This window comes from Haemaphysalis longicornis, unplaced genomic scaffold (genome assembly GCF_048455015.1).
Source record: "Haemaphysalis longicornis isolate Haplotype H1 unplaced genomic scaffold, Haemaphysalis longicornis Haplotype H1 scaffold_3, whole genome shotgun sequence".
NCBI lineage: Eukaryota > Metazoa > Arthropoda > Arachnida > Ixodida > Ixodidae > Haemaphysalis > Haemaphysalis longicornis.
In genome coordinates this window covers 132,576,020-132,600,918 of record NW_027526335.1, presented here as the reverse complement: position 1 = coordinate 132,600,918, position 24,899 = coordinate 132,576,020, and the positions used below count along the sequence as shown (strand labels likewise).

The following is a 24,899-nucleotide window of genomic DNA, read 5'->3' as shown; positions in this document are numbered from 1 at the left end:
GCCGCGCAGGCCCGTTCGCGAGAGCCGAAATTTTTCCCATTGTTGCAGTGGGAACAATTTCATTGTTTGAAACAACGAAACAGGAGTCTCGACTACCCTGCCGAACATGCGCGAAGGCTGCGACGAAGCGACAACGCTTTGAATGTGGCTTAGCTTGTCTTGGCTCCACATGTAGTCAAGATGTAGGACTGATGTTGATGGCACTGCGGCTTGCCTAACGAAACCGAAACTTGAACGAAGTTTTGATATTCGTTCATCCCGAATACTTCGAAATATCGGAAATTTTAAATTCGAGTCGAAGCGAATTCGAATACTGTAATATTCGTTCGAATATTCGAAGCGCCCGAATATTCGCACAAGCCTATTATTCTGCCATGTTGGTATACAGACAACCACGTCAAAATATCAATGTTTTCCCCTTCCACCTCAGTTCAGCTATGTCTGAGAGCTAAGTTGGTGCAACAATTAGCTCTAGTCCCACCTCCTTTGTGCTGCCGTCAGCGTTCCATTTCGTTCCGTTTCACACCACAAAATTTTTATCACCAAGCAGCAAGGCTCGGGCTGATGAAATAGTCCCCTGCCCCAAACACCTGACATGTTTTTGTTTTTGTTTTTTGAGCCCTGTGGATAAGGAGAAAAATCGCCGAAAGTCTGCCCTGATGCACGTCAGTCCCTCACCTTAAGCAGACGGTCGCCCACTCGGAGCCGGGCACACTTCGACGCTGCTCCATCCGGCACAATCTGCACAGTGGAGGTTAACAAATGAACAGCAATGAGGGTTAACAGGGAACGCTGGCACACCGCAAGCTGAACAACTTGTCTCAGTCTTGTGCAGCCACAATGATTGTGGGACAAAAGTCAGACACAGAGGGGAAGGAGAACAAAGAGGACGACCACAGGCCCCTCCTCACCTTGGACACAAAGATGCCCGGCTCGTCAGCCCCAAACGGGTGGCAAGGGTGGTCCGTGCCACCGATGATACTCAGGCCCAGGGGGCCACCGGCCTTCACCAGGGTGACGTCCTGGGGAAGAAACGGGGAAGGGGCTGCAGGTAACACGCGCACTGCGTGACGCACACACTGGATGAAGCAGACGCTGCACCTGTCAGGCACAAACTGGGACTACCGTCGTCATATTGACACACCAAGCTTTGGGCACTAGGCTGTCTGCAGTTGACTTGCCCCGACTGCTCCTGCTGTTTACAATTTAATGGGCGGAGGATTGAGTAATACATGGGTGTAGTGCTCAACATCCCAATAACTGGGACCAGGGTTCGTACAGGCTTGAAAAGCAAAAATTCAAGGGTTTTCAAGGACTTTCAAGGTCCAGAAAACACATTTTCAAGGTCCCCATCTAACATTTTATATGCGATTATTTATAACTTTTCCAACACATGCAAACGTTTTTTATTGCACAATACCTAAGCACATTAGTGCACATTTAGATAGGTGCTGACGGGTTCGTAAATGCTCCCCCAGCTTTATTTTTTATTTAATGGCTGGTATTAAGAGGTTCTTCTTTTTCCGTTGTGTTTGATGAGGCTGTCTGATTTTAAAACTTCGTTAATGTTGCCTGCATCTCCTCCTTTGTCAGCAAGAGTATCAGCTAAAATTAAATCCGCAAGTGTTGCTGCAAGGCAGGATGAACAATGTACACGTCCACCATTTGCATGTAAAAGCAAACGCAGATGGAGCATATGAGCCACAGCAAACATGCAAGGAGCAAGCGTCCACAGACTAGATGGAAGATGCAAGATAGAGAACAGAAGCTGGCTTTCACTGGATTGTATCGTGACATGGATTGGGTTGACAAGTGCCTGCTGCCAATGTTGCCTTGTAATAATGAAAATCCACCAAACTTGTAATTTCACGCAATACACTGAAACTTGATTGTTACAATGTTTCTTTAAATTTGTTAGCACCTAAAATCCACGACAAACACTTTAAATGCTTGTGAAAAGACAGAGCCATTGATTCTCTATGGAAAAATCAAGGGTTTTCAAGGACCATTTAAAAATTCCAGGACTTTCCAGGCCTTGAAATAGACACTTCTAAATTCAAGGGTTTTCAAGGTTTTCAAGGACCTGTGCGAACCCCGTGGGACGTGTATAGATCATTGTATAACCGCTCTTTACGTGTAGGTAAATAATATGTTTGCTATTCGAATAAACAGGGCGCAATAGCACATCAAGTCGTTTTTCTAAACACTGCATTATGCTGCCAATGACGCAGAAATATACGAGGCTATTTTTCTTGCCCTCCTATGGTGTGTTCGGGCAGATTTCGCCTCAACGAATTTCCACTTCAACAAAATTTTTCGCTTGTCCCGTCAATTTCATTGCAGGGGGATTAGACTGTACGTTGAGCACAAAAGTGGCGGACTTAGACTTCACAACTGCACGGCAGTTCTTCTTTCTTTCTTTCTTTTTTTTTTTTTTTTCTTTTTCTTAGTCAAGTCCCTTTAGAGCAGGGCAGGATAAGGCTGGAGGTACGAAAACTGCGCTGTAGACGTGCCTCCTGCTGCCCTCTGTACATTGCCCATCTCCTCCGCACAAGGAAACTGCCAGCGGAAGTGGCACGCACCTCTTCCGATCCGGGGGTGAGCGAGAGGATGTTGTTGGTGACGCGAGTGGTGGTGGTCTCGGTGAGGGTGGTGCGCGTGATCACCTCGGTGGTGCGCCCCAGGGTCTTCGGGGCCGGTGGGAACTCAGCGACCAGAGGCGCGTACGGGTCTGGCTGCTGAATCGTCACCGTCACAAGGGGACCCTTCAGCCGCTGAGATGTGGGAGAGCCGGGGGTGATGTCCCCACCACCGGGGGCCACCTGCACCCCTCCACCACCGCCGGCCGCCGGGGGAAAGCCGTTGCCCATGGCCTGTGCAGGGGAGGCATCAAGACCTGTCGTTTCAGCACCTTCCCACTGGACTGACCAATAGGTTTTGGTCAGTGACTGCCCTGTAAGTCTATAAACAGCTCTCACACATCGAATGAGGAAGAGGAGGAGGAGGAAAGCACTCACGTGGGTGCCGTGGGGCATGACCCGAGCTGGCCGGAACGAAGACATGGACGTGCCCAGGGCCCCGTGGTCCCCACTGTTGGCATAGATGGGCTCCGACGGGTGGGCAGCAGGCAGCGGGGGATCCCGGTGGGCACTGGGGAACGAGTAGGGCTGGTGGGGGAGGATCGGGTGCGACACGGGCTGCCCACCACTGCCCACCAGGGTGGTCGTGTCGTTGCGCAGGCCGGGCAGCTTGGTGTAGATCGAGTAGGTTGCCTGTGACAGAGGGAGCAGGGCATAGGCAGCATTCTCATTTTGTGGCAAGCGAGGCCTAGCGACCGCTGTGAGGAGCACACTAGTTTGGCAAGCTTTCAAAATCACGGCCTGCGCAGCAAGGACTAAGTGATAACATCAAACTGCATGAATCCGAGGGCCTAGTAAACACACAAGCTTGTCCTTGCTAGTATAAGATATGCTCGAGCGCCAAAAAAAAGAGAAAGGCTTACGTAAGGGTAGCCACCAAAGCAGCACACAAGTGCACACAGGGATATGCACGTAAACAAAAAAAAATTACCAGGACACCTAAGCACCACTTACAGTGCAGTGAGTGTGAGAATGTGCATGTGTCCTCGTATTACCATTGATGTCCATTACTTTTTGTGTCTTTTTGTTCTTTTAGTCACTATGACTCAGCACGTACCTGCATTCGCATCGCCAAGCAAAGGTGACACCTAGTTGGGACGTACTTCACTATTTGTCTAATGCTAACTGTGTAATTAGCATGCTTGTGGGACGTTTCACCCTGTGGTAGGCTGCACCCTGTGCCTTTCATTCAGCAGCTGTGCACAGGCCCTTGAATGTCACTGAGCGTACGAAGCCTGCTTGCGTGTACCGCTACCCCTTGGTGCCTACCCCTTGGCTGCCTACACACTTGGTGCCTACCCCCTTGGTGCCTACCCCCTTGGTGCCTACCCCTTTGGTGCCTACCCCTTTGGTGCCTACCCCTTGGTAACTACCCCTTTGCGAACCCTATGCACATACCCCCTTTGTGCCTACGCTCTTCGTGGTTACCCCCTTGCATTACTTGTGCATGACCATTGCAGCATTTGACCATTTGTGGATTTTTTGCCCCCCATCCAGGCAACTGAGGGGGTGCAGGAGGGGGCCCCCAATAATACCTTTGTTCCAGCGGGCTGCCTGTCCCCCGTGGCGGCGGCCTCCTCGCTGCCCACGCTGCCGATGGGGCCGGGCCTTCGGTACCCGCCCAGGTACGAGGGCCGGTTGGCCATGTACGAGGAGGAGGAGTACAGGCTGCCGCCGTACGGCCGACTTGCGGTCGTCGTGGTGGTGGACGTGGTGAGCGTCGTGGGCAGGGAGGGCTGTGGGCGCGCGTTGGGGTCCCGGAGGACGAGCTCCTCGCGCTGCACCACGAGGCGCACGAAGCGCTCGAGGCCCGTGAGCATGGCCACGGCCTGGTCGTGCCGCACCCCGTCCATGTCGATGCCATTGATGGACAGCACCCGGTCGCCCACCCGCAGCTTGCCGTCGCGCGCCGCCGCCCCGCCTTCTGCTATGCGCGAGATGAAGATGCCCTGCACAGGGAGACAACTCGATCAAACTGGAGGCTGCAATGCAAGTTGCACAGTCCCTGTCAAGCCCACTCAAGTTTCACGGCACCTCAGTGACAGCCTGGGGAAACACTGGGGCTAATGGATGTTTTCTCAGATTTTTTGGAGTGAGCAAAGAGGAGGACAATCACATGCACCCACTGCCAAATCATGCCTGATGGAGTGTGGGAGAATGCTGGAGTGCTCTGGACAAGCCTGATACTGATTATGTGCCACACTGACATTCGACCGACTGTGAGCCCCTGCCCGAGACACGCGATCACCTCAACTGCATTCTGAAGTCATCAAGAGTTTTGATTGTAAAGATAGAGATGAAGCAAGACAGAACACTCACAGGGAACGCGCCAAGAGGTAATATATTTCAGCAGTGTTGCCTTGGTTAAAGTAGAACCGTAAATGAGGAAGACCTTCACTCAATCATACGCAATAAACATAACTTGAGTGTACCACAAAAGGCGATTGCGGTATAACGCTCGTTATACTTGCCCTGCTTACACTGTACCTGACTAAAAGGCACTTTATACATTTGTAATTTTGCCTTTCTTGATGGGTGCATCACTAACAAATTGGGCAATCAAGGCACTAGGTGCCATCCCAATTCCTGGAACACACACATTGCAAAGGATTGCGACAAACAATGCCAAAGTAATGACCCACAAAGAATGGTAAATTGTCAGACATAACCATATGGACAAGGGCAGGCACAGAGCTCGCTGGCGTCTCAGTGCCTACTGCTTCACTCTTCTGGTCATGAACCATCAACAGACCCAAAGAGTTACTCCACAGGAATAAGCTGCAGTTTTCTTTTGTGACCCAGTGTGTGTAGCCAACAGGAGCAGCAGCATCCCCCAGAAGAGTTCTCACCTGACTCCCGTCCTTGTAAGGCGTGCCTCCCTTGCCTCCAGCTATGCTGAACCCTAACCCATTGTGGTCCCTTATCAACGTGGTATAGATGATCTGTGTGAGAAAAAAGAAAAGAAGAGCACACAGCACAGGCATTAGCCAAATGCAACAAGCATCACCTTTCACAGTACGAGGAAGAGAAAAAGGAGGGTGAGCAGAATTTTTATTTTCCCACAAGAAAAATATTTTTAGAAATCTCTGCCACCTCTTACAGTTGCCTTTCTTTCCCCGCTGCCCTGCCGATAGTAACCATTGCATAATCCTTCCTCCCATCCCATTCAGTCACACGCTGCATGCCAGAGTCCAAGGTCTTTGCCAAACAAAATTGCAGTCCACCCCCCCCCCCCACCTTTTTATTCATGAAACGGAAGAGAAAAGTAATGAGAGCAGCATAGCCATTATGAGCCACCTTTAGCACCATCAAAACAGGCATGTAACGTCCACCCCCCCCCCCCCCCCACCCCCTCCAAAATTCCACTCTGCTAACATGGGCAGTAAGAAAAAGCCTCCACTGCTGGAGCCGCCTCCTCCTTTTGCCATGCTAGCTTTCTCATTTCAAAGTGTGAACCAGCCAGAAGTAACAAAGCTTGACTGCAACCCAAAAGAGGGCTTATATAAAGGTGCCCGAAGATGCCTCTTGAGCTGCCCCCCTCCATTCCTCCCCAGCCCCGTTCCCACCTCTCGCTTGGTCTCGAAGTCCGGCTCGGGGGTGCGAGGCTCCGGGGTGGTGGGCAGGGAGCGCTGCTCTGTGTCCGAGGGGGGCACCAGCAGGCCCGAGGGTGGAGCCACCACGGGCGGTGGGGGGGCGCGCACCACCCTGCCGCCGGGCTGGGACACCCCCGGGGGGCTCCTCCTGGTCGGCAGCTCCCCCTCCGCCTCCTGTGCCCCCGACGGCCGCAGGGGCTCCGACCGGACCTGCTGCTGCAGGGGGGCCTTGGACGGCAGGGTGGCTGTGCTGGCCGTGGCTGCCGCTTCCCTCTGGGAATTGGTTGACACCGCATGAGAACCCTCCAAGCCACGAGGCTGGGCACACGAGAAGGTCGTTATTTGTCCCTCTTTCACACTCTATTTCATGTCTTATACTGCTGTAGTCACAAGGTTCAGTTACTATCAGACTAAATTTGTTGCACACGCTAAAACGTTGCTGTAAGCCACTTCACAGGACTGAAGCACATCGCCACCTGTGTGCGTCTCAGTGGAACTGTTGCAACAACGTAACAGCTGGACATACTGGGCATACAAAACACACTTCCCACCCAAAGAAGATTCAAAGACAACTTTGTCTGGTGAGACTGCCCCTTACCGCCAGGGAGGAGGCCGGTCGTGGGACTTCCCGCGCGATGAGCAGCGAAATCCTGTCGCCGGCCGCCTTCAGCGTGTTCACAGCCGTGTAGTGGTCAATGTCCACCACGGACATATTGTTGACCTGCAGCGGTCACAAGTTCGTGCAGGGGGGGGGCTCACAATCAGCACACAAAGCTCTCATTCAATTCAACTGGAACACAAGTGCAACTTAAAAGACAGCGTCACCCGATCCAAAAGCCAGTTACAGCTAGAACTTGAAGGGGCCATGAAGACAAAATGCAAGTTTGGTTGCTTTGTCCCGATAACTATGACGACGACTTTACCCCTAACTTCAAACGCACAATCCAAGTACTAAAAAAGAAAGCAGGTGAGGGAGTGGCAGCCACTTTTGGGCAATTTTGCTATGACGTTAGAGATACTATTTGTGTGATTAGCAGCTGCTGACCTCAGCCACCACACAGACATGAGTGGGCAATTGTAGTGGAGCCTTCTAGTTCCGTTTGATCTTATCTATTGAATGACAACCTGCAGTTAGCACATTTATAACTGTTGTTTTAGTGCTGGCCCACACCAATCATGCCCATTACGTTGCTGTAGCATTTTTTTTTTTTTTTTGGATAAAAGACAGTTTTCAGTGGCTGGAACAGACCGAGTGAATTACCAAGGCTCGTTCTTTCAAACAGAACAAAGTGGTATTTCATCTTTATAGCACCCTTCACCCTTTCAGGGTCACGGACGTACATGTACGTCCTCTGCAAACACCTTCAAAATGGTCAATAACGTACATGTACATCATCGCTTGTATGTTTAAAAAGCGTGCCTTCTCCGCCAACTTCTCTTGCTTGGCATGTGCTGCCACACTGCGGAAATACGTCAATTATTTTCTTGCGCCGATGGCTCTTCTTTTTATTTTTTTCATGATTTACTTCAGCGGCGCACCGACGCATCCGGTAACGAGGGGGTAACGGTAACTTGCGCATCCGGTAACGAGGGGGCGAGCTGGGTATCGCCCACCTAAGGCAACTTACGCCCACCGGGCGCCTCTCGCTTGTTGCGTCTGCCACAGACCAAGGGCGCCTGCGAAACTGATAAGGCTATTTTCTCCTTTTTTTGTATTTTTAGGAGCAGTGCGCCGTCTATTGCTCGCGCATCCGGCCGCGCGCGCGCCCGGGCGCAGCGGCTAGTGTTGGTATCGTCCTCCGGGCGCTTCCCGCTTTTTGCGCCTGCGAAACTGATGTCTATCTGATTTCGATTCACTCAAAAGGTGCCGGCTTGTTACTCTCTCGTTTTTATTTTGAATTTTTGTTCTGTTACTCATGAATAAACCACATGTATGTAACAACACAAACGATTTTTTTGTCACTTTATGGTCACCCTAAAAAAATTGCAACAATTTTTTCTCGAAATAGATTCCTCCGAAGAATTTAAATCAGCAGCATTTGACGAAAAAACTCGACCCTCAAAGGGTTAAGGCAGAAAAGCCCTTGTTAACCAACATGAGAGCCCTGCTACCTTCAGCATTAAGGCTACAGCAGAGCGCAATCAGTTGCCGACTTACGGAGAGAATCTTGTCACCAACCCTCAGGCCGGCCTCCTCAGCTGGTCCTCCCTCGGTGATCTTGGAGATGAATATGCCCTGCAACACGAGCCAAGTCTTCAGCTGGTACCCTCAGCAAACACAACACTGCACAAAAGTGAAGAAACAGCCCCGGTACGCACCTCATCTTCCCCTTTGAACGGAGTCGAGTTCTTCCCACCGGCCACGCTCAAACCGAGGCCCGAGGCATTCCTCTCCACGTAGATCCTCATGTGTTCCTCCACAACGGCTGCAGGAGCGGCTGAAAAGAGAGGGGCAGGGAATGCGCACATTGTCACCATGCACAGCTTCACGTGTGATCCAACCCCAGACCAGTTCCAATAAAAGGCATGTTCTCATGCGAGGCACCATCCCTTGTATGCCCGAAAGGTTAACAATCATCTCGCTCACGTTCAATGGCATCCAGCATGCAAGAGTCCGCCATAAAAGTCATTGGTGAGTGCAAACAGTAACGCGCTAAAAATTAAACACAGAAGAAGCAGTACGGCAGGAGTGCTTTTAGAACACGTATGCACCAAAACTTGCCGACAAGGTGTTTTACAAAAAAATAACTCGCTCAATTACAGCCTTCAGCAGTAACCCTCCTAGCCTTCCAAACGATGCCTTCTAACGGCAACAGAAGCACAACACTCAAGTCGTATGAACGTTATAGAAGAGTATGTGCAATACCACATAGCCTAAGAAACGCAAGCAGCGGCAAAGCTCTCACTGTCCACTCACTGCCTGCCAGTGAGCACCCACCCTGCAGCAGTCCATTCGTGCCTTGACCGGGTTTCAGTGCCCACACAGAAACTACGGCCAAGCGTCAACACCCACAACAGCACTCACCCTCTCCGAATGAAGCGTTCGCTGCATCTAGCTCGGACTCCGAGTCCACTGCGTGGCGCTCTTGCGGTGGCGAGGGCGGCGGAGGCGGCAGGGGCTCTTCCTCTTCGGGTCGTCGGAGGGCTTGCATCAGGATGGAGGCAACCTGGATCAGCCAGAGGTTGCCGTGTTAGCACCTCAGTGTGTCTAGGTGCAAGAAACTGCTTCACCAAAGAAGAAGGCACCTTCCGTAAATTTTAAAGCTTGTTTCAGTTTTCGCTAGATAACTTAAAATAACAGTAGTTTTACTACACGTCACACGTCTTCGAATTGCTTCCATTTCCACACCTTTCTTTTTTGTTGTTGTTTCCTGTGTTTGACGGGGAAATTTCCGTTTTTAACTCAGCGACGGCTGAAGCAGAGGTATCAACAGCATCTCTAAAAGTTTCAGTTGGAGGGCTATTTGTAATGTCCAGTGATTCCGTACTGTTGAGTACTCAACTGAAGGTTGAAGCAATAATCTAATATTGAGAAGGAGCTACTTATGTGCCCTCAATAACCAAACATCTATTCATCCCCAGGACGGACCGCATTGGGATGATACCACAACCAGGGCATCCATGAAAAAGCTTTAGCTGTAAAGCTGTGGGGGAAAAAAAGAAGAAGAAGAAGAAGAAGAAAAAAAAAAGCAGAGGAAAGGACGCCCACCCAGTACAGCGCATGCGACCCCATGCTGTACTACAGCCCTTGCCCAATTTCCGGGATAAGGACAGGTTCGACCACCTAATGCAGCAGCTCTGATAAGGGAGGTGTGCAATTATTCCCCACCCCCGGCTACAGTCCTGGCTAGTTGAGAGCAGTTATTCCTTAAATTAAACCAAACAGAAAACAGCAAGACAGCCCCAAATTGTGCTTGGCCAGAAGACGGATGCCTTCACCTTCTCCTGGTCCTCGCGGGTGCTGCCGACGTGGATCCTCTTGTTCTTGAGGTGGTGCGGGGTGTCGCGGCGGTGCAGGCGGTTCTGCCGGTCTGCCGGCTCCTCGGGGCCGTCGTGGGTAAAGGCCACGTGCTTGTCACTGTCCTGCACGAACCAGCCACAACAACTGCAGTTAAAACCCGATCTAACGAAGTCACCGAGAACCGCGAATTATTTCGTTAAATCAAGAACTTTGTAAAACCGGGACGGTCATATGTTACAAGCAATTAACTCAATAAATTCGTTGTCTAGAAGTAGGCGCATCCCAGCAGCAACCATGACATCGTAGCTGTGGCGACCGCGGCGCTCGCGTGCCAGTAATTTAGCAATGCACTAAAAGTCTGCGGTAAAAATGATAAGTCAGCCGGGGCTTGCCTTGAAGTCGTCACACCCCAGCAGACACCCGAAACGCAGTGCTTTTTATTCATGGGTGAGACAGCTGAATCAGATTTGGGAGCAGTTTTTGGAGCCGCGAAATCTCGATTTTGGGGTAGAGGAACCTTGATTTGGAACAGTTAACGACATTTAAAGTTTGAACTTAGAACTGCCTATATGGAAAAGAAAAAGACATTGTCAGGAAATTGGGTTTATTTCAGCTCAGTGCTAGTACTACTGGCACCGTCTCTTGTTGACATCACCCCAAAATACTTCATTGTATGTTGTACAGTAATACATGTGAGGCTTTAGCCCATCAGCCGTTCCTGCTTTCCGCATTACCAGCTCTTTCTCATGAAGTATTCTTTACTCTATGCTCCCTCCGATTTTATGAACTGGATTGGAAGCGGTCTTGGTAGGTTGTGGCTGGCAGAAACATGGCTGCCGATATTTGAACATAAATTCGACAAAGTGTTTGGAGAACTTTTTAAAGGAAAACAAAGTAATAAATGATGTGAGGTCCAGTTTACTGACATTTTTCCTTTCTACTTCACAACTCCTAAAATCCCCTGCATCTACCAAAATGATTTCCTTTTTCCCTTCTGGCCAAAATTACAGGCAGAAATTCTCAGAAAAAGGGAAAATTTTCTGCATGGAACATTACTGGCGGCCGCCACGATCAGCATTTCACTGCGCATGCCCAGAATGATTTGTGGCCGCTATCACTCTGTCTATCAGGTGCTGCTAACCTCTCCTTTGCCATCACAGCTACAAAGCTTCGTAGTCTGCGTTGGCTTCATTGTGACATTATCTGGTTGCTCACCCACGCTCGCAGCAACGGGCCATTTCGCCTCCTATACACATTCTTGCTCCATGGGAAAGGCAATGAAAAGACAATGCAGGCTTGACAGAGCAGCCCAAAAGAAAGTGCACAGAACACCTGCTATGCAGAAGAGAAAGAGCGCGCCTTCTTTTCCCACCCACCCGCCTGTGGTCGTCTTCGTCACCCGACGACTCGGGGCTGGTGGCCCCCGCCTGGACGGTGGCGGGCGCCATCCCGTTCTGAGCGGCATGGTGGTGCTGGTGCCTCTCCTCCTCTTCGGACACAGAGACCGGCCACCCGTCGGCCTCTTGCTCACTGCCACTTCGCATCCGGCTCAGCGGCGGCTCACCTTCTGCAGCAAGCAGCGAGAAACGGGCAACCGTCACATCTCTTGCTCACAATGGCTGACACTTGTGCAAGGAAACAGGCGATGATATGAAGTCAAGCAGCTTTACACAGCAAGCAGTGCAAGCTGCCACCGCTAACATAGAATTGGCGGCATAAGTTCAACAATAGATTGGTTGATTGATTGTGGGGTTCAATGCACCAAAGCTGCACCAGCTATGAGGTGTGCTGTAGTGGAGGGCTCCGGATTAATTCTGACCACCTGGGAACATCTAATGTGCACCGAAATCTCGGCACTTGGGCATTTTTACTTTCCACCTCCATCAGAAAAGCAGCCACTGTAGCCGGGATCGAACCTCCGTCCCTGGGCTCAGGTGAGTTCAACAATGCTACGCACTGCAGTAGCAATAATTTCAACCGCAATATTGGCTACTTATGTATGACTATCAAATTTTCCAGCTTCATCAATATCACTATAAGTGTAAATGTGTCAATATGAGGGTTTTGCATTCTCCATATTGTCATCGAACCTCAGCAGTGTGGCTGGCCACTGGACATTTTCTCGGTGTTGAAAGCTGCTCCAGGCGCTGTGTAGCACATTCCCCACATCAGGGTTTGCCCAGTTCACTGTACTTCCTAACGTACTTCCGCTTTCCATGGCCACAGCTGCACGTGAATGCAATGTTCAAGTCTGCTGCCGCATTTCGAGACTCGGAAAATCCCTTTTCGTCTGCTTTTGCATCATCCTTGGCTTTGCCGGCGCTGCCCACACCCTCCTGCTCAGTGCACGCGCAATGCGCTTAATAACTCATACCCCCAGCTACGTGAGGAAGGGATTGGAGTGCTGGCTGACCATGATAAAGTTGACCTAGAGTGAAGCTGCCTCTTTGGTTAGGCTTTTCCTCCGTGCAGTGTGCCCTTGCTTGTGGACTGCCTTTGCAGGAAGCAGCAAATGGCTGTTCACTGAACTGTCCATTACTGCCCAATCCCTTCCACCACTGTACCAGTCAGTTGTACGAAAACTGAGCAGCCCCCATCACCCCACAGCAGCTTAGCAGTGAGAAATGCCTCAATCATGACGTAGTCGTGAAAGAGGGTGGATCGAAATGCGCAGTAAACTGAACAGTGAGCACAGCGAAAAGATGTGAAGGGAAGAACGGGTACCTCGGGACTGACAGGGTGCCGTCTCCACAGATGACGTGGACTGCATGGACCCAGTGCTGGCCCGGTGCGGCCGGTAGACTCCCACCTCACCGTCCTGCGGGGTTGGAGCAAGAAAAACCACGTGAATCCTTGTCAATCCATCCTCGGAGATAACGAACTAGCAGTTAGACTTTCTACACAGAGCAACTCAGGCGGGAAAAAAAAAATGAATTAAAATTTACACTCTCACTTGCCCTGGCTTCCTCGCTTTAAAAATGCTATTATCCCCATGACAGAGTGTCTTTGTGGTTTTTAATGCTGACTAATAATAATTGTTTCGTTACAGCTGGAAGCAGCCCCCATGTGGATGAAAAATCTATGTCATGATTTTTTTTTTTTTAGAAATGAAAGTAGCCCAACGAGCACCAAGCAAAACGTTTCATTCACTTGTGAATTTCCTAATTTACCAGCTAACAAACGCTAATATTTTTTAAAGAAACACAGCCTCGGCGCCATATTCAACCTAAAGCAGTTGGGAACATGCAGAGCTTCGGTTGACTGTGCTGCCAGCTTCTCTGCCCCACCAAGCAAGAGACTTAACCCTAACAGCAAAACGTGTGGCTCTGTTATGCAACAATCAGGAAAATATTTTTGCTACTAGGAAAATACAACAAAAAAAGGAAAAGTTGCTGTTATTGCAAACAGCACTTTCCTTACAAATCGTTCTTTTTACCACTACACGCAGCCAGCACAAAACTTCCCGGTGGCAACCAAAAGGGGGACACATTTTTTAACATCGCCAGGAAGAAAAAATAAACAAAGAAGCCTCCCCTCCTCACCTCGTCTGAGTGCGACATGACGTGGCCGTCGATGTTCTTGGCCTTCTGCACAAACTTCTGGTGCCGTGCCTTCAGCTCCCTCGGGTGGGGCGTGTCGTGGCGGACAAACTGCGTCTGCAAGGACAAAACACCGAACCTGGAGTACTGGTGCCTCCATCTGGCCTGACCACGAACGTTTCCCCGATGACATCACCAAAAGACTCAACTCCCCACAAGTATCGACGGGTGCGACAAAGAATAAAAAGAGCCGAGAGAGCGGAGTTCACCTCGAGGTCCCGGTCAGGCTTTTCCTCGACGGCCTCCTCGACAAACTTGACGGCCGACGAGCGGTTCTCCGCCTTCTGGTCCCAGCTCAGCCGGCTGTCCTGCTCCGTGCTGTCCCGAAGAAGGTTCTCTGCGCCACGAGAAAGAAAGAATCAAACTGGCTGCTGATAAAACGTTTCCCTCAGGTGCCAAGGATAATAAAAAACAAGAAGCAGAGCTATCACCAGTGAAACCATGCGTTAGAAAAACCAAGAGGATGGGTACAGACAAATACTTACGCCTCTGCCGGTGTGCTACCCCATTTACCCGATATAGTACTTACAATTTACTGCTAGTCGGAGAAAAGATATCAAAAAGAGAGGAAGCAAGATTAAGTGGCATAACTTCGTGCCCCTGAACAATCATCTTTTTATCTGCTTTTATGGATGCCAAAACCTGCACCTACAAATTGTGCACATGCAATTAAGGTCTTGGGGTCTTAAGAGAAGAAGAACTGTCCACCTGATTTCTCTAGTCGGAGACTTTCACTGATTCTAAGGAGCCACTGACTAAGCACTTGACGAGTTTGCAAGCTTTACACGCGCGTCCATACCGAACCTGTGAAAACGTAGACAGGTAATTTTCTATTTTTCTAGGCTTCCCAATCGCAGAGATTATTTACTGGCAGAAACTCAGTTTATCCATTTGGTTGCAAGCAGACACAGGTACTTCCTGGCCAACCTGCTCCTCGAAAAACAGGCATGGTTCAAAGCATGAGCTTACGACGTGCATGTTGGCGGCTGTGCATGCTGTAAGAACTATGGCCTTGCCTCTGCGAGACAATGTTACCCTCTCTTAGCACAAGAAAATAAAGTTAGAAATGGGGCATTACACAACGAAGCAACACTTTTACTACGAGGTGCCGCTTAAATGAGAAAACTGTGGCATTTTTTAATCAAATCGAATCAAAATCGGGGCACAACAAGCGGTTTTTGTTGTTGCTACTGTCTTCACTTGACGGCCTCCGTAGCAGGGAATTGAACTAGCAGTCTCACACTTAGTAGCGTGGTACCTTAGCTACAGGGCATTTGTTTTTAATTTAGGAGGGCCGAAAGAGATGAGCACCACAAGGAGAGACAGAAACGACCATCATCAGCAAACCCACCCATGCTCTCGGCGTGGTCGTCGTCCTGCTGTGGCAACAGGAAGCAGGTGAGCACCTTGTCTCCCGTCGCTTCATCCAGGTCCGTCTGGAACTTGAGCATGGGTTGTGACTGTAAGTGGGAGAAAGAAAGGGAATGGAAATGGAGAAGATGACGATGGGGCAGAAGACCTTGCAGGACAATCGCCATCACTAGTACTGCCTGTTGTGCATCCAAGAAGGAAGGCAAGGGCAAATCAAGCACTGCTGTGGGCTTCGTATTCAATCTTAACATGTGTATGCTGCTCCTAATTCAATTCCCTTCGGCAAAGGTCATGTGAAGATGGCTACAAAAGTGCACACAGTGCAGGCATTCTCTTTCATGCATAAAGACAAACGGAATTTGCATACTCATACCAGAGGAGCTTTAAAACAACACCCCCAATCAACTTATGCACTAAATGTGTGGTAATCTACAGCCCTTCTCATTCTGTGCTCTGTGCATTCCTTGCTATGCAAAAGAGTATTAGCAACTTTATCAACCAGAAAAGTTGGCACGAGGACTTTATGGGAATGCCGGGAAAACTTGGTTGCATTTAAATTTCGCTGCGAGGCTTTTGGGCAATGCTATGAATGTTGGTACATACAAGCACTGTTTCCATTAAAATCTTCCTACAGCGGATGTCATTAGATTGATTGATTTGATTGATTGATTGTAGGGTTTAACGCGCCGACGCAACGCAGGCGATGAGGCGCGCCGTAGTGGAGGGCTCCGGATTAATTTAGACCACCTGGGGATCTTTAACGTGCGCCGAAATCTCGTACACACGGGCGTTTTTGCTTTTCGCCTCCATCAGAAAAGCGGCCGCCGCGGCCGGGAACGGATGTCATTAGAGCAAAATCAGTTCCAACACCACGTCTTCTGCGTTCTTACCTGGTTTTTAGCCAGCCACAACGCCTTCAGGTTAAGAGCAGTCACCGTCAACGGCAAGTTTTGTAACCTGAAAGGCAAAATAAACAATGTAACATGAGGTTTAACTCTTTCGGGACCGCCAGAAAAAGTGATAAAAAAGGGAGGTCTCAGTAAAAATTTTTTATTGCATGAAGCAATGATACCATCCTGCTTTAGCATATACCAAAATGCAGCTAATTATATGTTCTTTGACATACAATACCATGTTTTACTTCAAAACTGACGATAGCATCATGAAAAAATCTGAAAGTAAGAACTTCGTAAAAAAACCACAGAAAAAGATAGAAAAAAGCGCAATATACAAATATTAAAAAAGAATAAAATTATTCCAGGATATACAAAATCTAACACAATGCTTTGTTTATTCATCACGAAAGTTTTAGGCAGCCAGGTGTAACTGGTTTTTTGTTTTGTATGTGATCTCTTTGGCACTAGGGCCATGGCTACATCGTCGCCCAGGTACACGCCGGGTTCTCGTCTCGGCGAAAACTTGATCCGTTTCTGTGCTGGTGGCAGGAGATCACCACCATAGGTAATTAACACCCTAGCGAACAAATATAAACCAGCCAGAACATATTTCGAGCGCACATAACCTACTACAGAGCCAATTGAAACCGAAACCAACATCCACCTTTGAGCGCGATTCCATGTTCCAGGCTGATCGACACCCGAATCCTCACTTGAGCTGAAATCCGATCTCAAAAGTCGCATTCCGACTCTTCACTGCCACTCTCATCGGCAGAATCCACAGTAGAAGGCGAAGATATGCGAGACGAGACGATGCGGACCTCTTATCGCGCTCGCTCGTGAGTATGTTTAAATTCAAAACCACCGCCCGTCAGAATAAAATATCTGATGCATTGCCGCCTGGCGATAAAAAAAAACTTCACAAAAGAGAAAACTCCAGTTCTCAAACTATCTCCTAGATGGCGCTAGGTGTTCCATCGAGCGAAAATTTTAATTCTCCAGGCTCGCGAAACCATCGATCATATCTGATCGATGGCCTATAGGAGCGGTCCCGAAAGAGTTAAACTCCCTGTAAAAACTACCACAAGCCAAGACGGCCCCACAAATAATGGCCGCCCACCTCATAAAGAGGAGAAGAAGCTAGCTATTTCTCTTAACCCAACCTACTAATAGTCTAACCAGATATTTCTTGGAATGATAAGCAGAGCATGTGTGGCACGTTTTAAAAAACACACTGAGCAAGTTTATAATGTTATGTTGTATGCGAACGACAACCAAAAGTTTATCAAAGCAATCTGAATGGCTAATTGGTTTAATATGATTGTAAAATGCACTGCACTATGTATGGGATGAACAGCAGGAAGAAAAGGCACGCCCCACAGCAAAGCATTGTGTGGAATGCCTTTTCTTCCTGTTAGTCCTGTACTTACTGCATTGCATTACAATCCTCCAAACCAAAAACAGACACGCTAAGTGCACACACCAGTTCAGTGCATGCCATTATTCAGAGGTCAACTGGCTTTTGACTCTTTTATGTGCAACTAAGAGCCTTAGGATAGCAAACCACTTGTCCCCCACATTCAATGCTCATAGACCAGTTTGCCTGGCCCAATCATTTTGAGGCCAGCTTTCCCGCTCCTCCTCGAAGCGCGACCCGAGAGCCCGAGGAGAGAGCCCATCACCTGTTGCCCGAGACGTCGAGCACGTGCAGCCGGCGCAGCGTGCCGGTCTCGGGGGGCAGCCGCTGGAGGCAGTTCTCGCGCAGCGAGAGCACCCCGAGCCGGCCCAGCTGGCCGATCTCGGCGGGCAGCTCCGCGAGCTGGTTGCAGTCCGCGTTCAGGTTGCTCAGGTGCACCAGCCGCCCGATGGAGGCCGGCAGCTCCGTCAGCATGTTGTCCGTCAGGATCAGCTCCTGCAGGGCCACGCAGTCCCCGATGGACTCCGGCACGCTCCGCAGCCGGTTCTGGTCCACCTGGGCGTCCACCACAGAAGGGGGGGAGGGGGGCAAAGGAGGTCAGTCGAAACAGAAGGAGGCCCTCAAGGGAAGTGCACTTTCTCACACCCTTTTCAACCCCATCACACACAGATGCAGTCCCAAACAGCAGGGGACATTCTGCCGTATCCTGAAGGGGGGACGTGGCAAGTAAAACAACTGTTTTATTTATGGACCAAATTGAATCAAATTAGGAGCATTTATGTAGCTAACCATTCTAACAAAAATATTGCAATCAGATTAAAGATACCTTCTATACTTTTTAAGTTAGAAGGCTAATTACCTGAAGCTTTTTAACTTCTTGCCTAATTAACTAATTAGGCAAGAAGTCAACTAGATTTTTGCATCAGTGTGATCAGATCAATTCCATTCTGTGCAATGAAGCTATTAGATTATTGCATTATATCCTTTAGGCATAAAGAAAGAACAAGAGAAGTTTCATCTTTTTCCGAAATCAGAAATAGTCTCATGTCAAAAAGTGAAACTTCTGTCTTTCTTTTTGGATACTGAAAGGAAATAAAGCAATAATCAAATAGCTTCCTTGCACAGAATGGACCTTCCTGGTGATGCTGACAAAAATCTTGTTGAGTTCATGCCTAATTAGTTAATTAATCTTGCGACAGGTCGGTGAAGGTAATTGATCTGGCAACTCAAAAAGTATAGAAGATATTTTTAACCTGATTTAAGTTTTGTTATTAGGTTAGCTAACCTACATAAAATCTCCTAATTTGACTAAATTTGGTCCATAATTAACAAAAATAGTTTTACTTGCCACGTCCCCCTTTTACACTTGCTGCATTTGGACCTGCTAGCAAGACTGCCAAAGATAGCAACCCAGTTTCTGCTGCTCTGGGGCAAGTTTATGCAGCAAGTGACGCCAATCTACTAGAGCCTGGGGCATACAGAATTGCTACCCCAATCCTAAAGGAGTACTGACACGAAAATTTCGTGTTACATTTCTTTCGCCGCTATGGGTGCCTACCTGCCCACGAATCATAGAGCGGCACATTGGACGGTCAGTCGCAGTGTAAATAATTATTCACAGCTTCGCTTATTTGTGCCAGTTCCAGTTTTGACAAAACAAACACCGAAGTGGCTGCCATGACAGGAGGGCGCATGTGATGTCACTGTTCTTGTCGCACCCCTGCTGGTCGACCGGCAGTGGTCTCCACCGTCTCGAAGCGCCCCGAAAGCATGGCGTCAGCCCCAAAACTGTGCTGTGATACCCACACCAGAGCAGCGTGCGCCAACTGGAACCAGCACTTTGGCCAGGTCACGGGGGGCCCTCACGTTGGCAGTTTGAGTGATGCTGATTGTGAAAGGGTATCCATTCTGTGCTTTCTCGTGCACACCAAGATTAAAATGGATTTAGAATGTGTTATACAGTCACTGTCAAGACTTGCTGGGAGATATCTCCATACACAAAGGAAGCCTTTTACATAGTTACCTCAGCTTTGAAATTTCGTGTCAGTATTCCTTTAACTCTCTTTCTCTCTCTCTCTCTCTCAAAATCCTGGAGCCTCGTAAACGACCTTAAGTCACTGGACCCTCAGGGCTAGTCCCCAAAAAATGTCTGCTTCCACTTGCCACAAAGCGCGCTTTCTCAATTCACGCAAGAGGGCAACTGAACCTACAAGACAAACAACATAAGTAAGGAGCCCTACATCGTCCGCAAAAACTTCCCACATACATCAACAGGGCTCCTGACAGAGGCCAAGACACTAGCATTGCAGGGATATGTGGTGAGAGGAGAGTTCTGGATTTCGGTCACCCAGGAGAAGACATGCAGAAGGGATATAGCAAACAAGCGAAGGCAGCCACGCCAGCGGGAGCCCACCTTGAAGATGGTGAGCTTGCGCAGGCGTCCCATGTGCTCGGGCAGGGCCTCCAGGTAGTTCTGGGAGAGGTGCAGGTCCGTCAGGGACTCCAGCTCGCACAGCTCATCCGGCAGCACGCCCAGCTTGTTCTCGGACACGTCCAGGCACATCAGCCGCCGCAGCTGGCCAATCTCCTGCAGCAAAGGGGGGGAGGGGAGAACACACACGGGTCGTCTCTCTCCTGCCCACGCTCAGGAGACAGAGAGCACAGGCCTACAGAAATGCAGCACAGGCCGACTGGCACCCCTCTCGTGGGTACATAAACACACCCACAACGGGTACTAAATGCACACTACAAGAATGTGCCGCACGACTCAACTGTGTAGGAAAGCCACAACATACCCTCGGACTTTTAGGGCAAAGCTATGACCTAAATGTAGTCACGAGGTTTCACAGTCCTGCACTCACGCAACCCAAGGGTGCAAGATCCAGACCAGCCGACAAAGAGCTTCCTCTTTAGAAAGCAGGAGATGAGAACACCATGCACTGCATCCTTATAAATCCCTTGTACGGCTTGGCCTCATGTTGAGAGATATTAACCTAGGTGGGTATAGTACTACTGCTTTCTGACTATTTCCACCCTCCACTCCCTCAACCCTAAACCAAAGCAGTTCCCTATTCAGTATGCAAGAGCAAAGCCAGAGGTCCCCCAAGCCATTATAGCCTATTTGATAACTGTGACAGCAAAGTCTCCATCCAAGCAACATCCAAGGCCTTTCTTTTAACTAGATGGGCTCACCTTAGGCAGTGTAGAAAGCTCGTTAGAGTCGAGCCACAACTCCTGGAGGCTGGAGAGTTGTCCAACGACAACTGGCTGCAAGACAAATTCATCACAAAAATTAATAACAAAAGGTAGAAAGTTTTTCATGAACACGGTAGAAAAATAGGCAGAAGGTTTTCACAATTCTTGTTTCTTACAGGCCTCAAATATAAAACAATGCCACCACAAAAATGTCCTTACATCTATACATTCACAACCAGTAGATTCAGTTTAAAGCAAAGCAGCACAAGGAATCATGCAAATAAAGCAAGTGGCACCGCTTCCCTCTATTCTGGGAAGCCACACCAAGTGATAACACCAAGTGCACCGTCTATGTGCAAATTTTGTCTCAAGTCCATAAATGCACCAATGCACAAAAGCATGGCAGAGGACACCAGAATTCGAACAGAGGAAAGAAAAGAACATTACGTAACAACTGAAGGAGACTGAACTCCGCCAACGATTAACCTCATGTAGTTCACACTTGTATGCGACCCCATCTCCTACAAAAGAGGTCACGCCCCAATGAACATAGGCTTCGGGTTATGGAATTTGCACGCAGTATAAAATTCTACCCTTTCGTGAAAACATGCACAGCGGGGGGCTAGCGCCCCAGCTTTATCAGGATTGCCACAAGGTTCACTACTTGGTCCAATTTTCTTTTGTAATGTCAATAATGATAGAGGCATTACTGCAGCACTACTTGGAGATTTTGAAATATGCACCTGCATCTGTACAAATGCTGGGTACAAATGCTCCTCACTGCATTTATTGGGGTCAACAATCTCTGCTTACATTCCTACCTCCGGTGGGAGCATATGAAACAGACTGCTTCAGGGAAGAAAACAAAAAAAAAAAAAAAAGTATGGCAGAGGAGAGAAAATATGGAGAGCAGACAAGGTCTTCTCACCAGTTCCTCGAAGTCATTGCTGCCGAGGTCCAACCGCTCAAGTTTGACAAGAAACGCAAACGAGAGGGGTAGCCCCTTCAAGTAGTTCTCTCGCAGCTCCAAGGACACGAGATTTGATAAACTGTGGACATGGGAAAGAAGACATTCACTGCTCAGCCTATGGGCACAAAGCAGACAAAGTGACACAAAGTCAGTCCCCTTGGCAAGGGATGCTACAGGCCTTGTAAAGTGGCCTTTAGCCTACCCAGCTACAGCTGTTCTACTGGCGTTAATCCGATTTGAGCTAACTTGACTTTCGCTCATTTACTTTTTTTTTTCTTTCCTGTGCTTGTATATATATGCTAAGACCTGAACATTTTATGTGCACCGAAATGTGGTAGATAGTTGCATTGTGTTTCCTTTAGAAAGTAATGTTCATGCCCTCCTTTGAAACAGGTGAAATATTCAATTTACTGAAAGACCCCAAAGATCAACCACCCCATAAAATCAATGTGCCGATGAGTGACCAAAATAAACATGCATCATCTATTCATGTGTTGATACGGTCACTTATTTGTCCTTTCTGCGCTTGACCCGAAACTTCGTCCATCCCGTACTTCGTACTTAATATCACTGGACTTTGGGCGGGCGTTCTTTCAGAACTTTACAGTGATCCAAATCGTTGCTGTTGCGTGCAATAAATCTAAAAATTTAGCTAAACTAAAACAGCATAAAAGGCACTTGTTTTTAAACTGCAGTAAAATGGAACTGTATCCATGTATGCCAATGCTCCCATTAAGCAGGCAGAGCAAATTTAATCGACATAAGGCATTCTGAAAATTCCATGATGCTCTAGAAAGAATTTCCCTGAATTTTAAAAACTAATCGTTTAAAATGAAACTGTACCCCATGGCAACATCAAAAGCTAAAGCTAGAGAAAAGGGTTGGAGAAGGTTGGCTTAATAACAATGAGGTCAAGAACACAACTAGGAATCACGGTTTACGAGCAACAAGGTCAACAAACTGAAATTGTTTTTCAAATTATGAAAGTATAATTTCAAACCTACTCGCTAAATTCTTAACAATCACTGCACAATGAATATCTTCATGTCACCTTTTCCATAAGACACTATTGCACAGTGTATTGCAATGCAGTTCCTTGCCCTACTACTGCAATACATTATGCAAGACAAAATCAAATCAAACAGCACACATAAGAGGCACTATAAAACAAGACCCCAAAATAACGGCCAAAGAAGGGGGTGCTTACCTCCCAAAGTCGTGGGGCAGTTGTGTTAAAGAGACGTCGTTAAGGCCCAATACTGTTAAGCTTCGAAGCTGTACAAAACCAGCGGGGAGTCTGCAAATGAAAGAGGCAACAAACAAGTGACAAGAGGGGCGGGCCTTTAGTAGACCGACACTGTGCCTAATTAAAATTGCTAGTTGCTGAAATAGAACTCACTTGGAAAGAGGATTGCTGCTGAAGTCTGCGCTCTGGAGGGATTTGAGGTACTTTATGTTCTCCGGGATTTCTTGAACATCTGCGGAATAGAAAAGAATGTCCTCAATCTACTGTCACTTACACACAATACCGAAATTTCAGAACGCAGAGCTGCATCAGACACATATCTGAGAATGATTAAAAATTGCACCACAAACCTTACAGTAGTTTTAAACATTTTTGCCAATGATACGTAGCCAATGTAATTATGCGGGTGTCACACACAACACTATTAGACCAAGCACATTTTCATAGTGAAAGTCCCAAACTACATTCAATACAGATTGGCCAATCTCTCTCACTCTCTGTTAGATGTGAACTCTCAGTAACCTGAGAAAACCAAGGAGCAGTAACACAAGAAAGCTTCAATTTAGTTACACAACGAGATGCAAGACAAGAACTTTATAATGCAAATACTGCAGAAGAAAAGGAGGAATAAGAACGAAGTGAACCATGCTAAAACCCCAGAGAAGGTGCGCTTTCCAACAGCAACTGAAGCAGATCCATTTTGCTCAAGGTGCCAATGAGCATAGCAAAGGTGACAACAAAAGGACCACATTCCATTTCTGATTACTACTCCTTTCACTAAGACAGCAGCCGGTAGCAACGACGCAAACCAAAACATGCGAGTGCGACGACCGCACATAAAAGTCAACCCTAGTGCAGCACAGATGGCACAAATTCCAAACCCTTCAGGAGCTAGAGCGCATGCTCGCACGTTCATCATTGTTTACCAAGTATGCAGCTCCCCCTGTTGAATAGTGGAGCGTAGCAAGTGCTACTATTTAAGCCAAACACACAGTCAAGCAACACAGGGTGTGGCCAGAATGCACAAATTATTCAAAATGTCCTTCCCTTCAAAAGCCCAGCAAACAGAAGAAACGCAGCGCCAAACTACCACCCACGGCAGACACAACAGCACCCAAGTGAAAGTCGGAAACCAAATGTTGAAAAAGCAAGTTCCAGCGTCCAGGGGTGCTGCTTTGGAAAAGCCAATGTCCATCCTTCCCACAACATTCACGAACCCAATCCTGTGGTAGATACGTGCATACGCACCCACTTTGGCGGTTCGGCGAGGAATGCGTCGCTCACATATGCACTGCCTGCGTCTACAAAGCTCGCAACGCATTTCTGGGCGCGCGTTAAGCCATTGCAACGCCGCACGGCATCACAGCATGTGACTTGCATGAGAAGGAGAGTTGAGGAGGGAGAATGGAGGAGGCATGCACGACAATGCTGCACCGAACAAATGTCACTGACAGCGAGGGAGAGTTAATCAACAAAGAAAGGGGAGAGGGAGGGGAGGGAGAGAGAGACGGATCACACGCAGGAGAACAGAGGCTGCAGCTGCTCTACAGACTGCCGCGACCCCTCCCGGGGCCTGAATTCTCTTTGCCTCCTCTCCCCCTCTCTCTTTGCCGCTGCTGCTGCTGCTGCTGCTGGCTTGATTTGATTCCAGCTTTCCCCGGCAAGCACACGGGCGAGGGAGGGACCTTGCCCTATTAAAAAAACACACGGGCCTGCCAAAGATGGCAGGTGTCACAACGGCGGGGACCTCATTGTGTGCCCAGCCCTGCACAGGAAAGCTCAATAAGGAAAGTCGGCCATGCGTGTGACATTACCGCCTGACGAGCTGCTGCAAGACAGACGGCCCTTTATTGGCTCTCCTTTCTTTTCCTTTTTTTCTTTTTGGTCCCGTGTGGCGGGGATAGGTATAATGGTGAGAAACAGGTCTGAATTGATTTCATACCTGTTAGGGAGCCAAGTGAGTGTTTTCTCTTGTGATGACATGTAGTACCTTCCAGGCAACTAAGGCTGTG

General features: G+C 48.5%; 1 protein-coding gene across 10 annotated transcripts in view; it reads right to left on the bottom strand.

Moving 5' to 3' along the window:
* LOC144175102 (protein scribble homolog) overlaps positions 1-24,899 on the bottom strand; it is a 159,161-nt gene that overhangs the window by 61,954 nt on the left and 72,308 nt on the right. For 9 of the 10 annotated variants that reach the window (XM_077704178.1, XM_077704177.1, XM_077704185.1 and 6 more), the window contains 24 exons: positions 23,041-23,119; positions 22,849-22,938; positions 21,600-21,720; positions 20,669-20,743; positions 19,890-20,063; positions 17,742-18,031; positions 16,054-16,120; positions 15,144-15,252; positions 14,002-14,129; positions 13,736-13,849; positions 12,918-13,011; positions 11,570-11,760; positions 10,172-10,315; positions 9,258-9,399; positions 8,552-8,670; positions 8,391-8,468; positions 6,831-6,953; positions 6,206-6,505; positions 5,489-5,581; positions 4,175-4,588; positions 3,018-3,272; positions 2,583-2,873; positions 912-1,022; positions 679-741 (listed from right to left, as the gene is read on the bottom strand). In XM_077704178.1, coding sequence (XP_077560304.1) covers positions 679-741; positions 912-1,022; positions 2,583-2,873; positions 3,018-3,272; positions 4,175-4,588; positions 5,489-5,581; positions 6,206-6,505; positions 6,831-6,953; positions 8,391-8,468; positions 8,552-8,670; positions 9,258-9,399; positions 10,172-10,315; positions 11,570-11,760; positions 12,918-13,011; positions 13,736-13,849; positions 14,002-14,129; positions 15,144-15,252; positions 16,054-16,120; positions 17,742-18,031; positions 19,890-20,063; positions 20,669-20,743; positions 21,600-21,720; positions 22,849-22,938; positions 23,041-23,119 — 3,665 coding nt within the window. Of the gene's footprint in view, positions 1-678; positions 742-911; positions 1,023-2,582; positions 2,874-3,017; positions 3,273-4,174; positions 4,589-5,488; positions 5,582-6,205; positions 6,506-6,830; positions 6,954-8,390; positions 8,469-8,551; positions 8,671-9,257; positions 9,400-10,171; positions 10,316-11,569; positions 11,761-12,917; positions 13,012-13,735; positions 13,850-14,001; positions 14,130-15,143; positions 15,253-16,053; positions 16,121-17,741; positions 18,032-19,889; positions 20,064-20,668; positions 20,744-21,599; positions 21,721-22,848; positions 22,939-23,040; positions 23,120-24,135; positions 24,288-24,899 lie in introns of those variants that run through there. The other variant, XM_077704184.1, reaches the window with a different exon arrangement.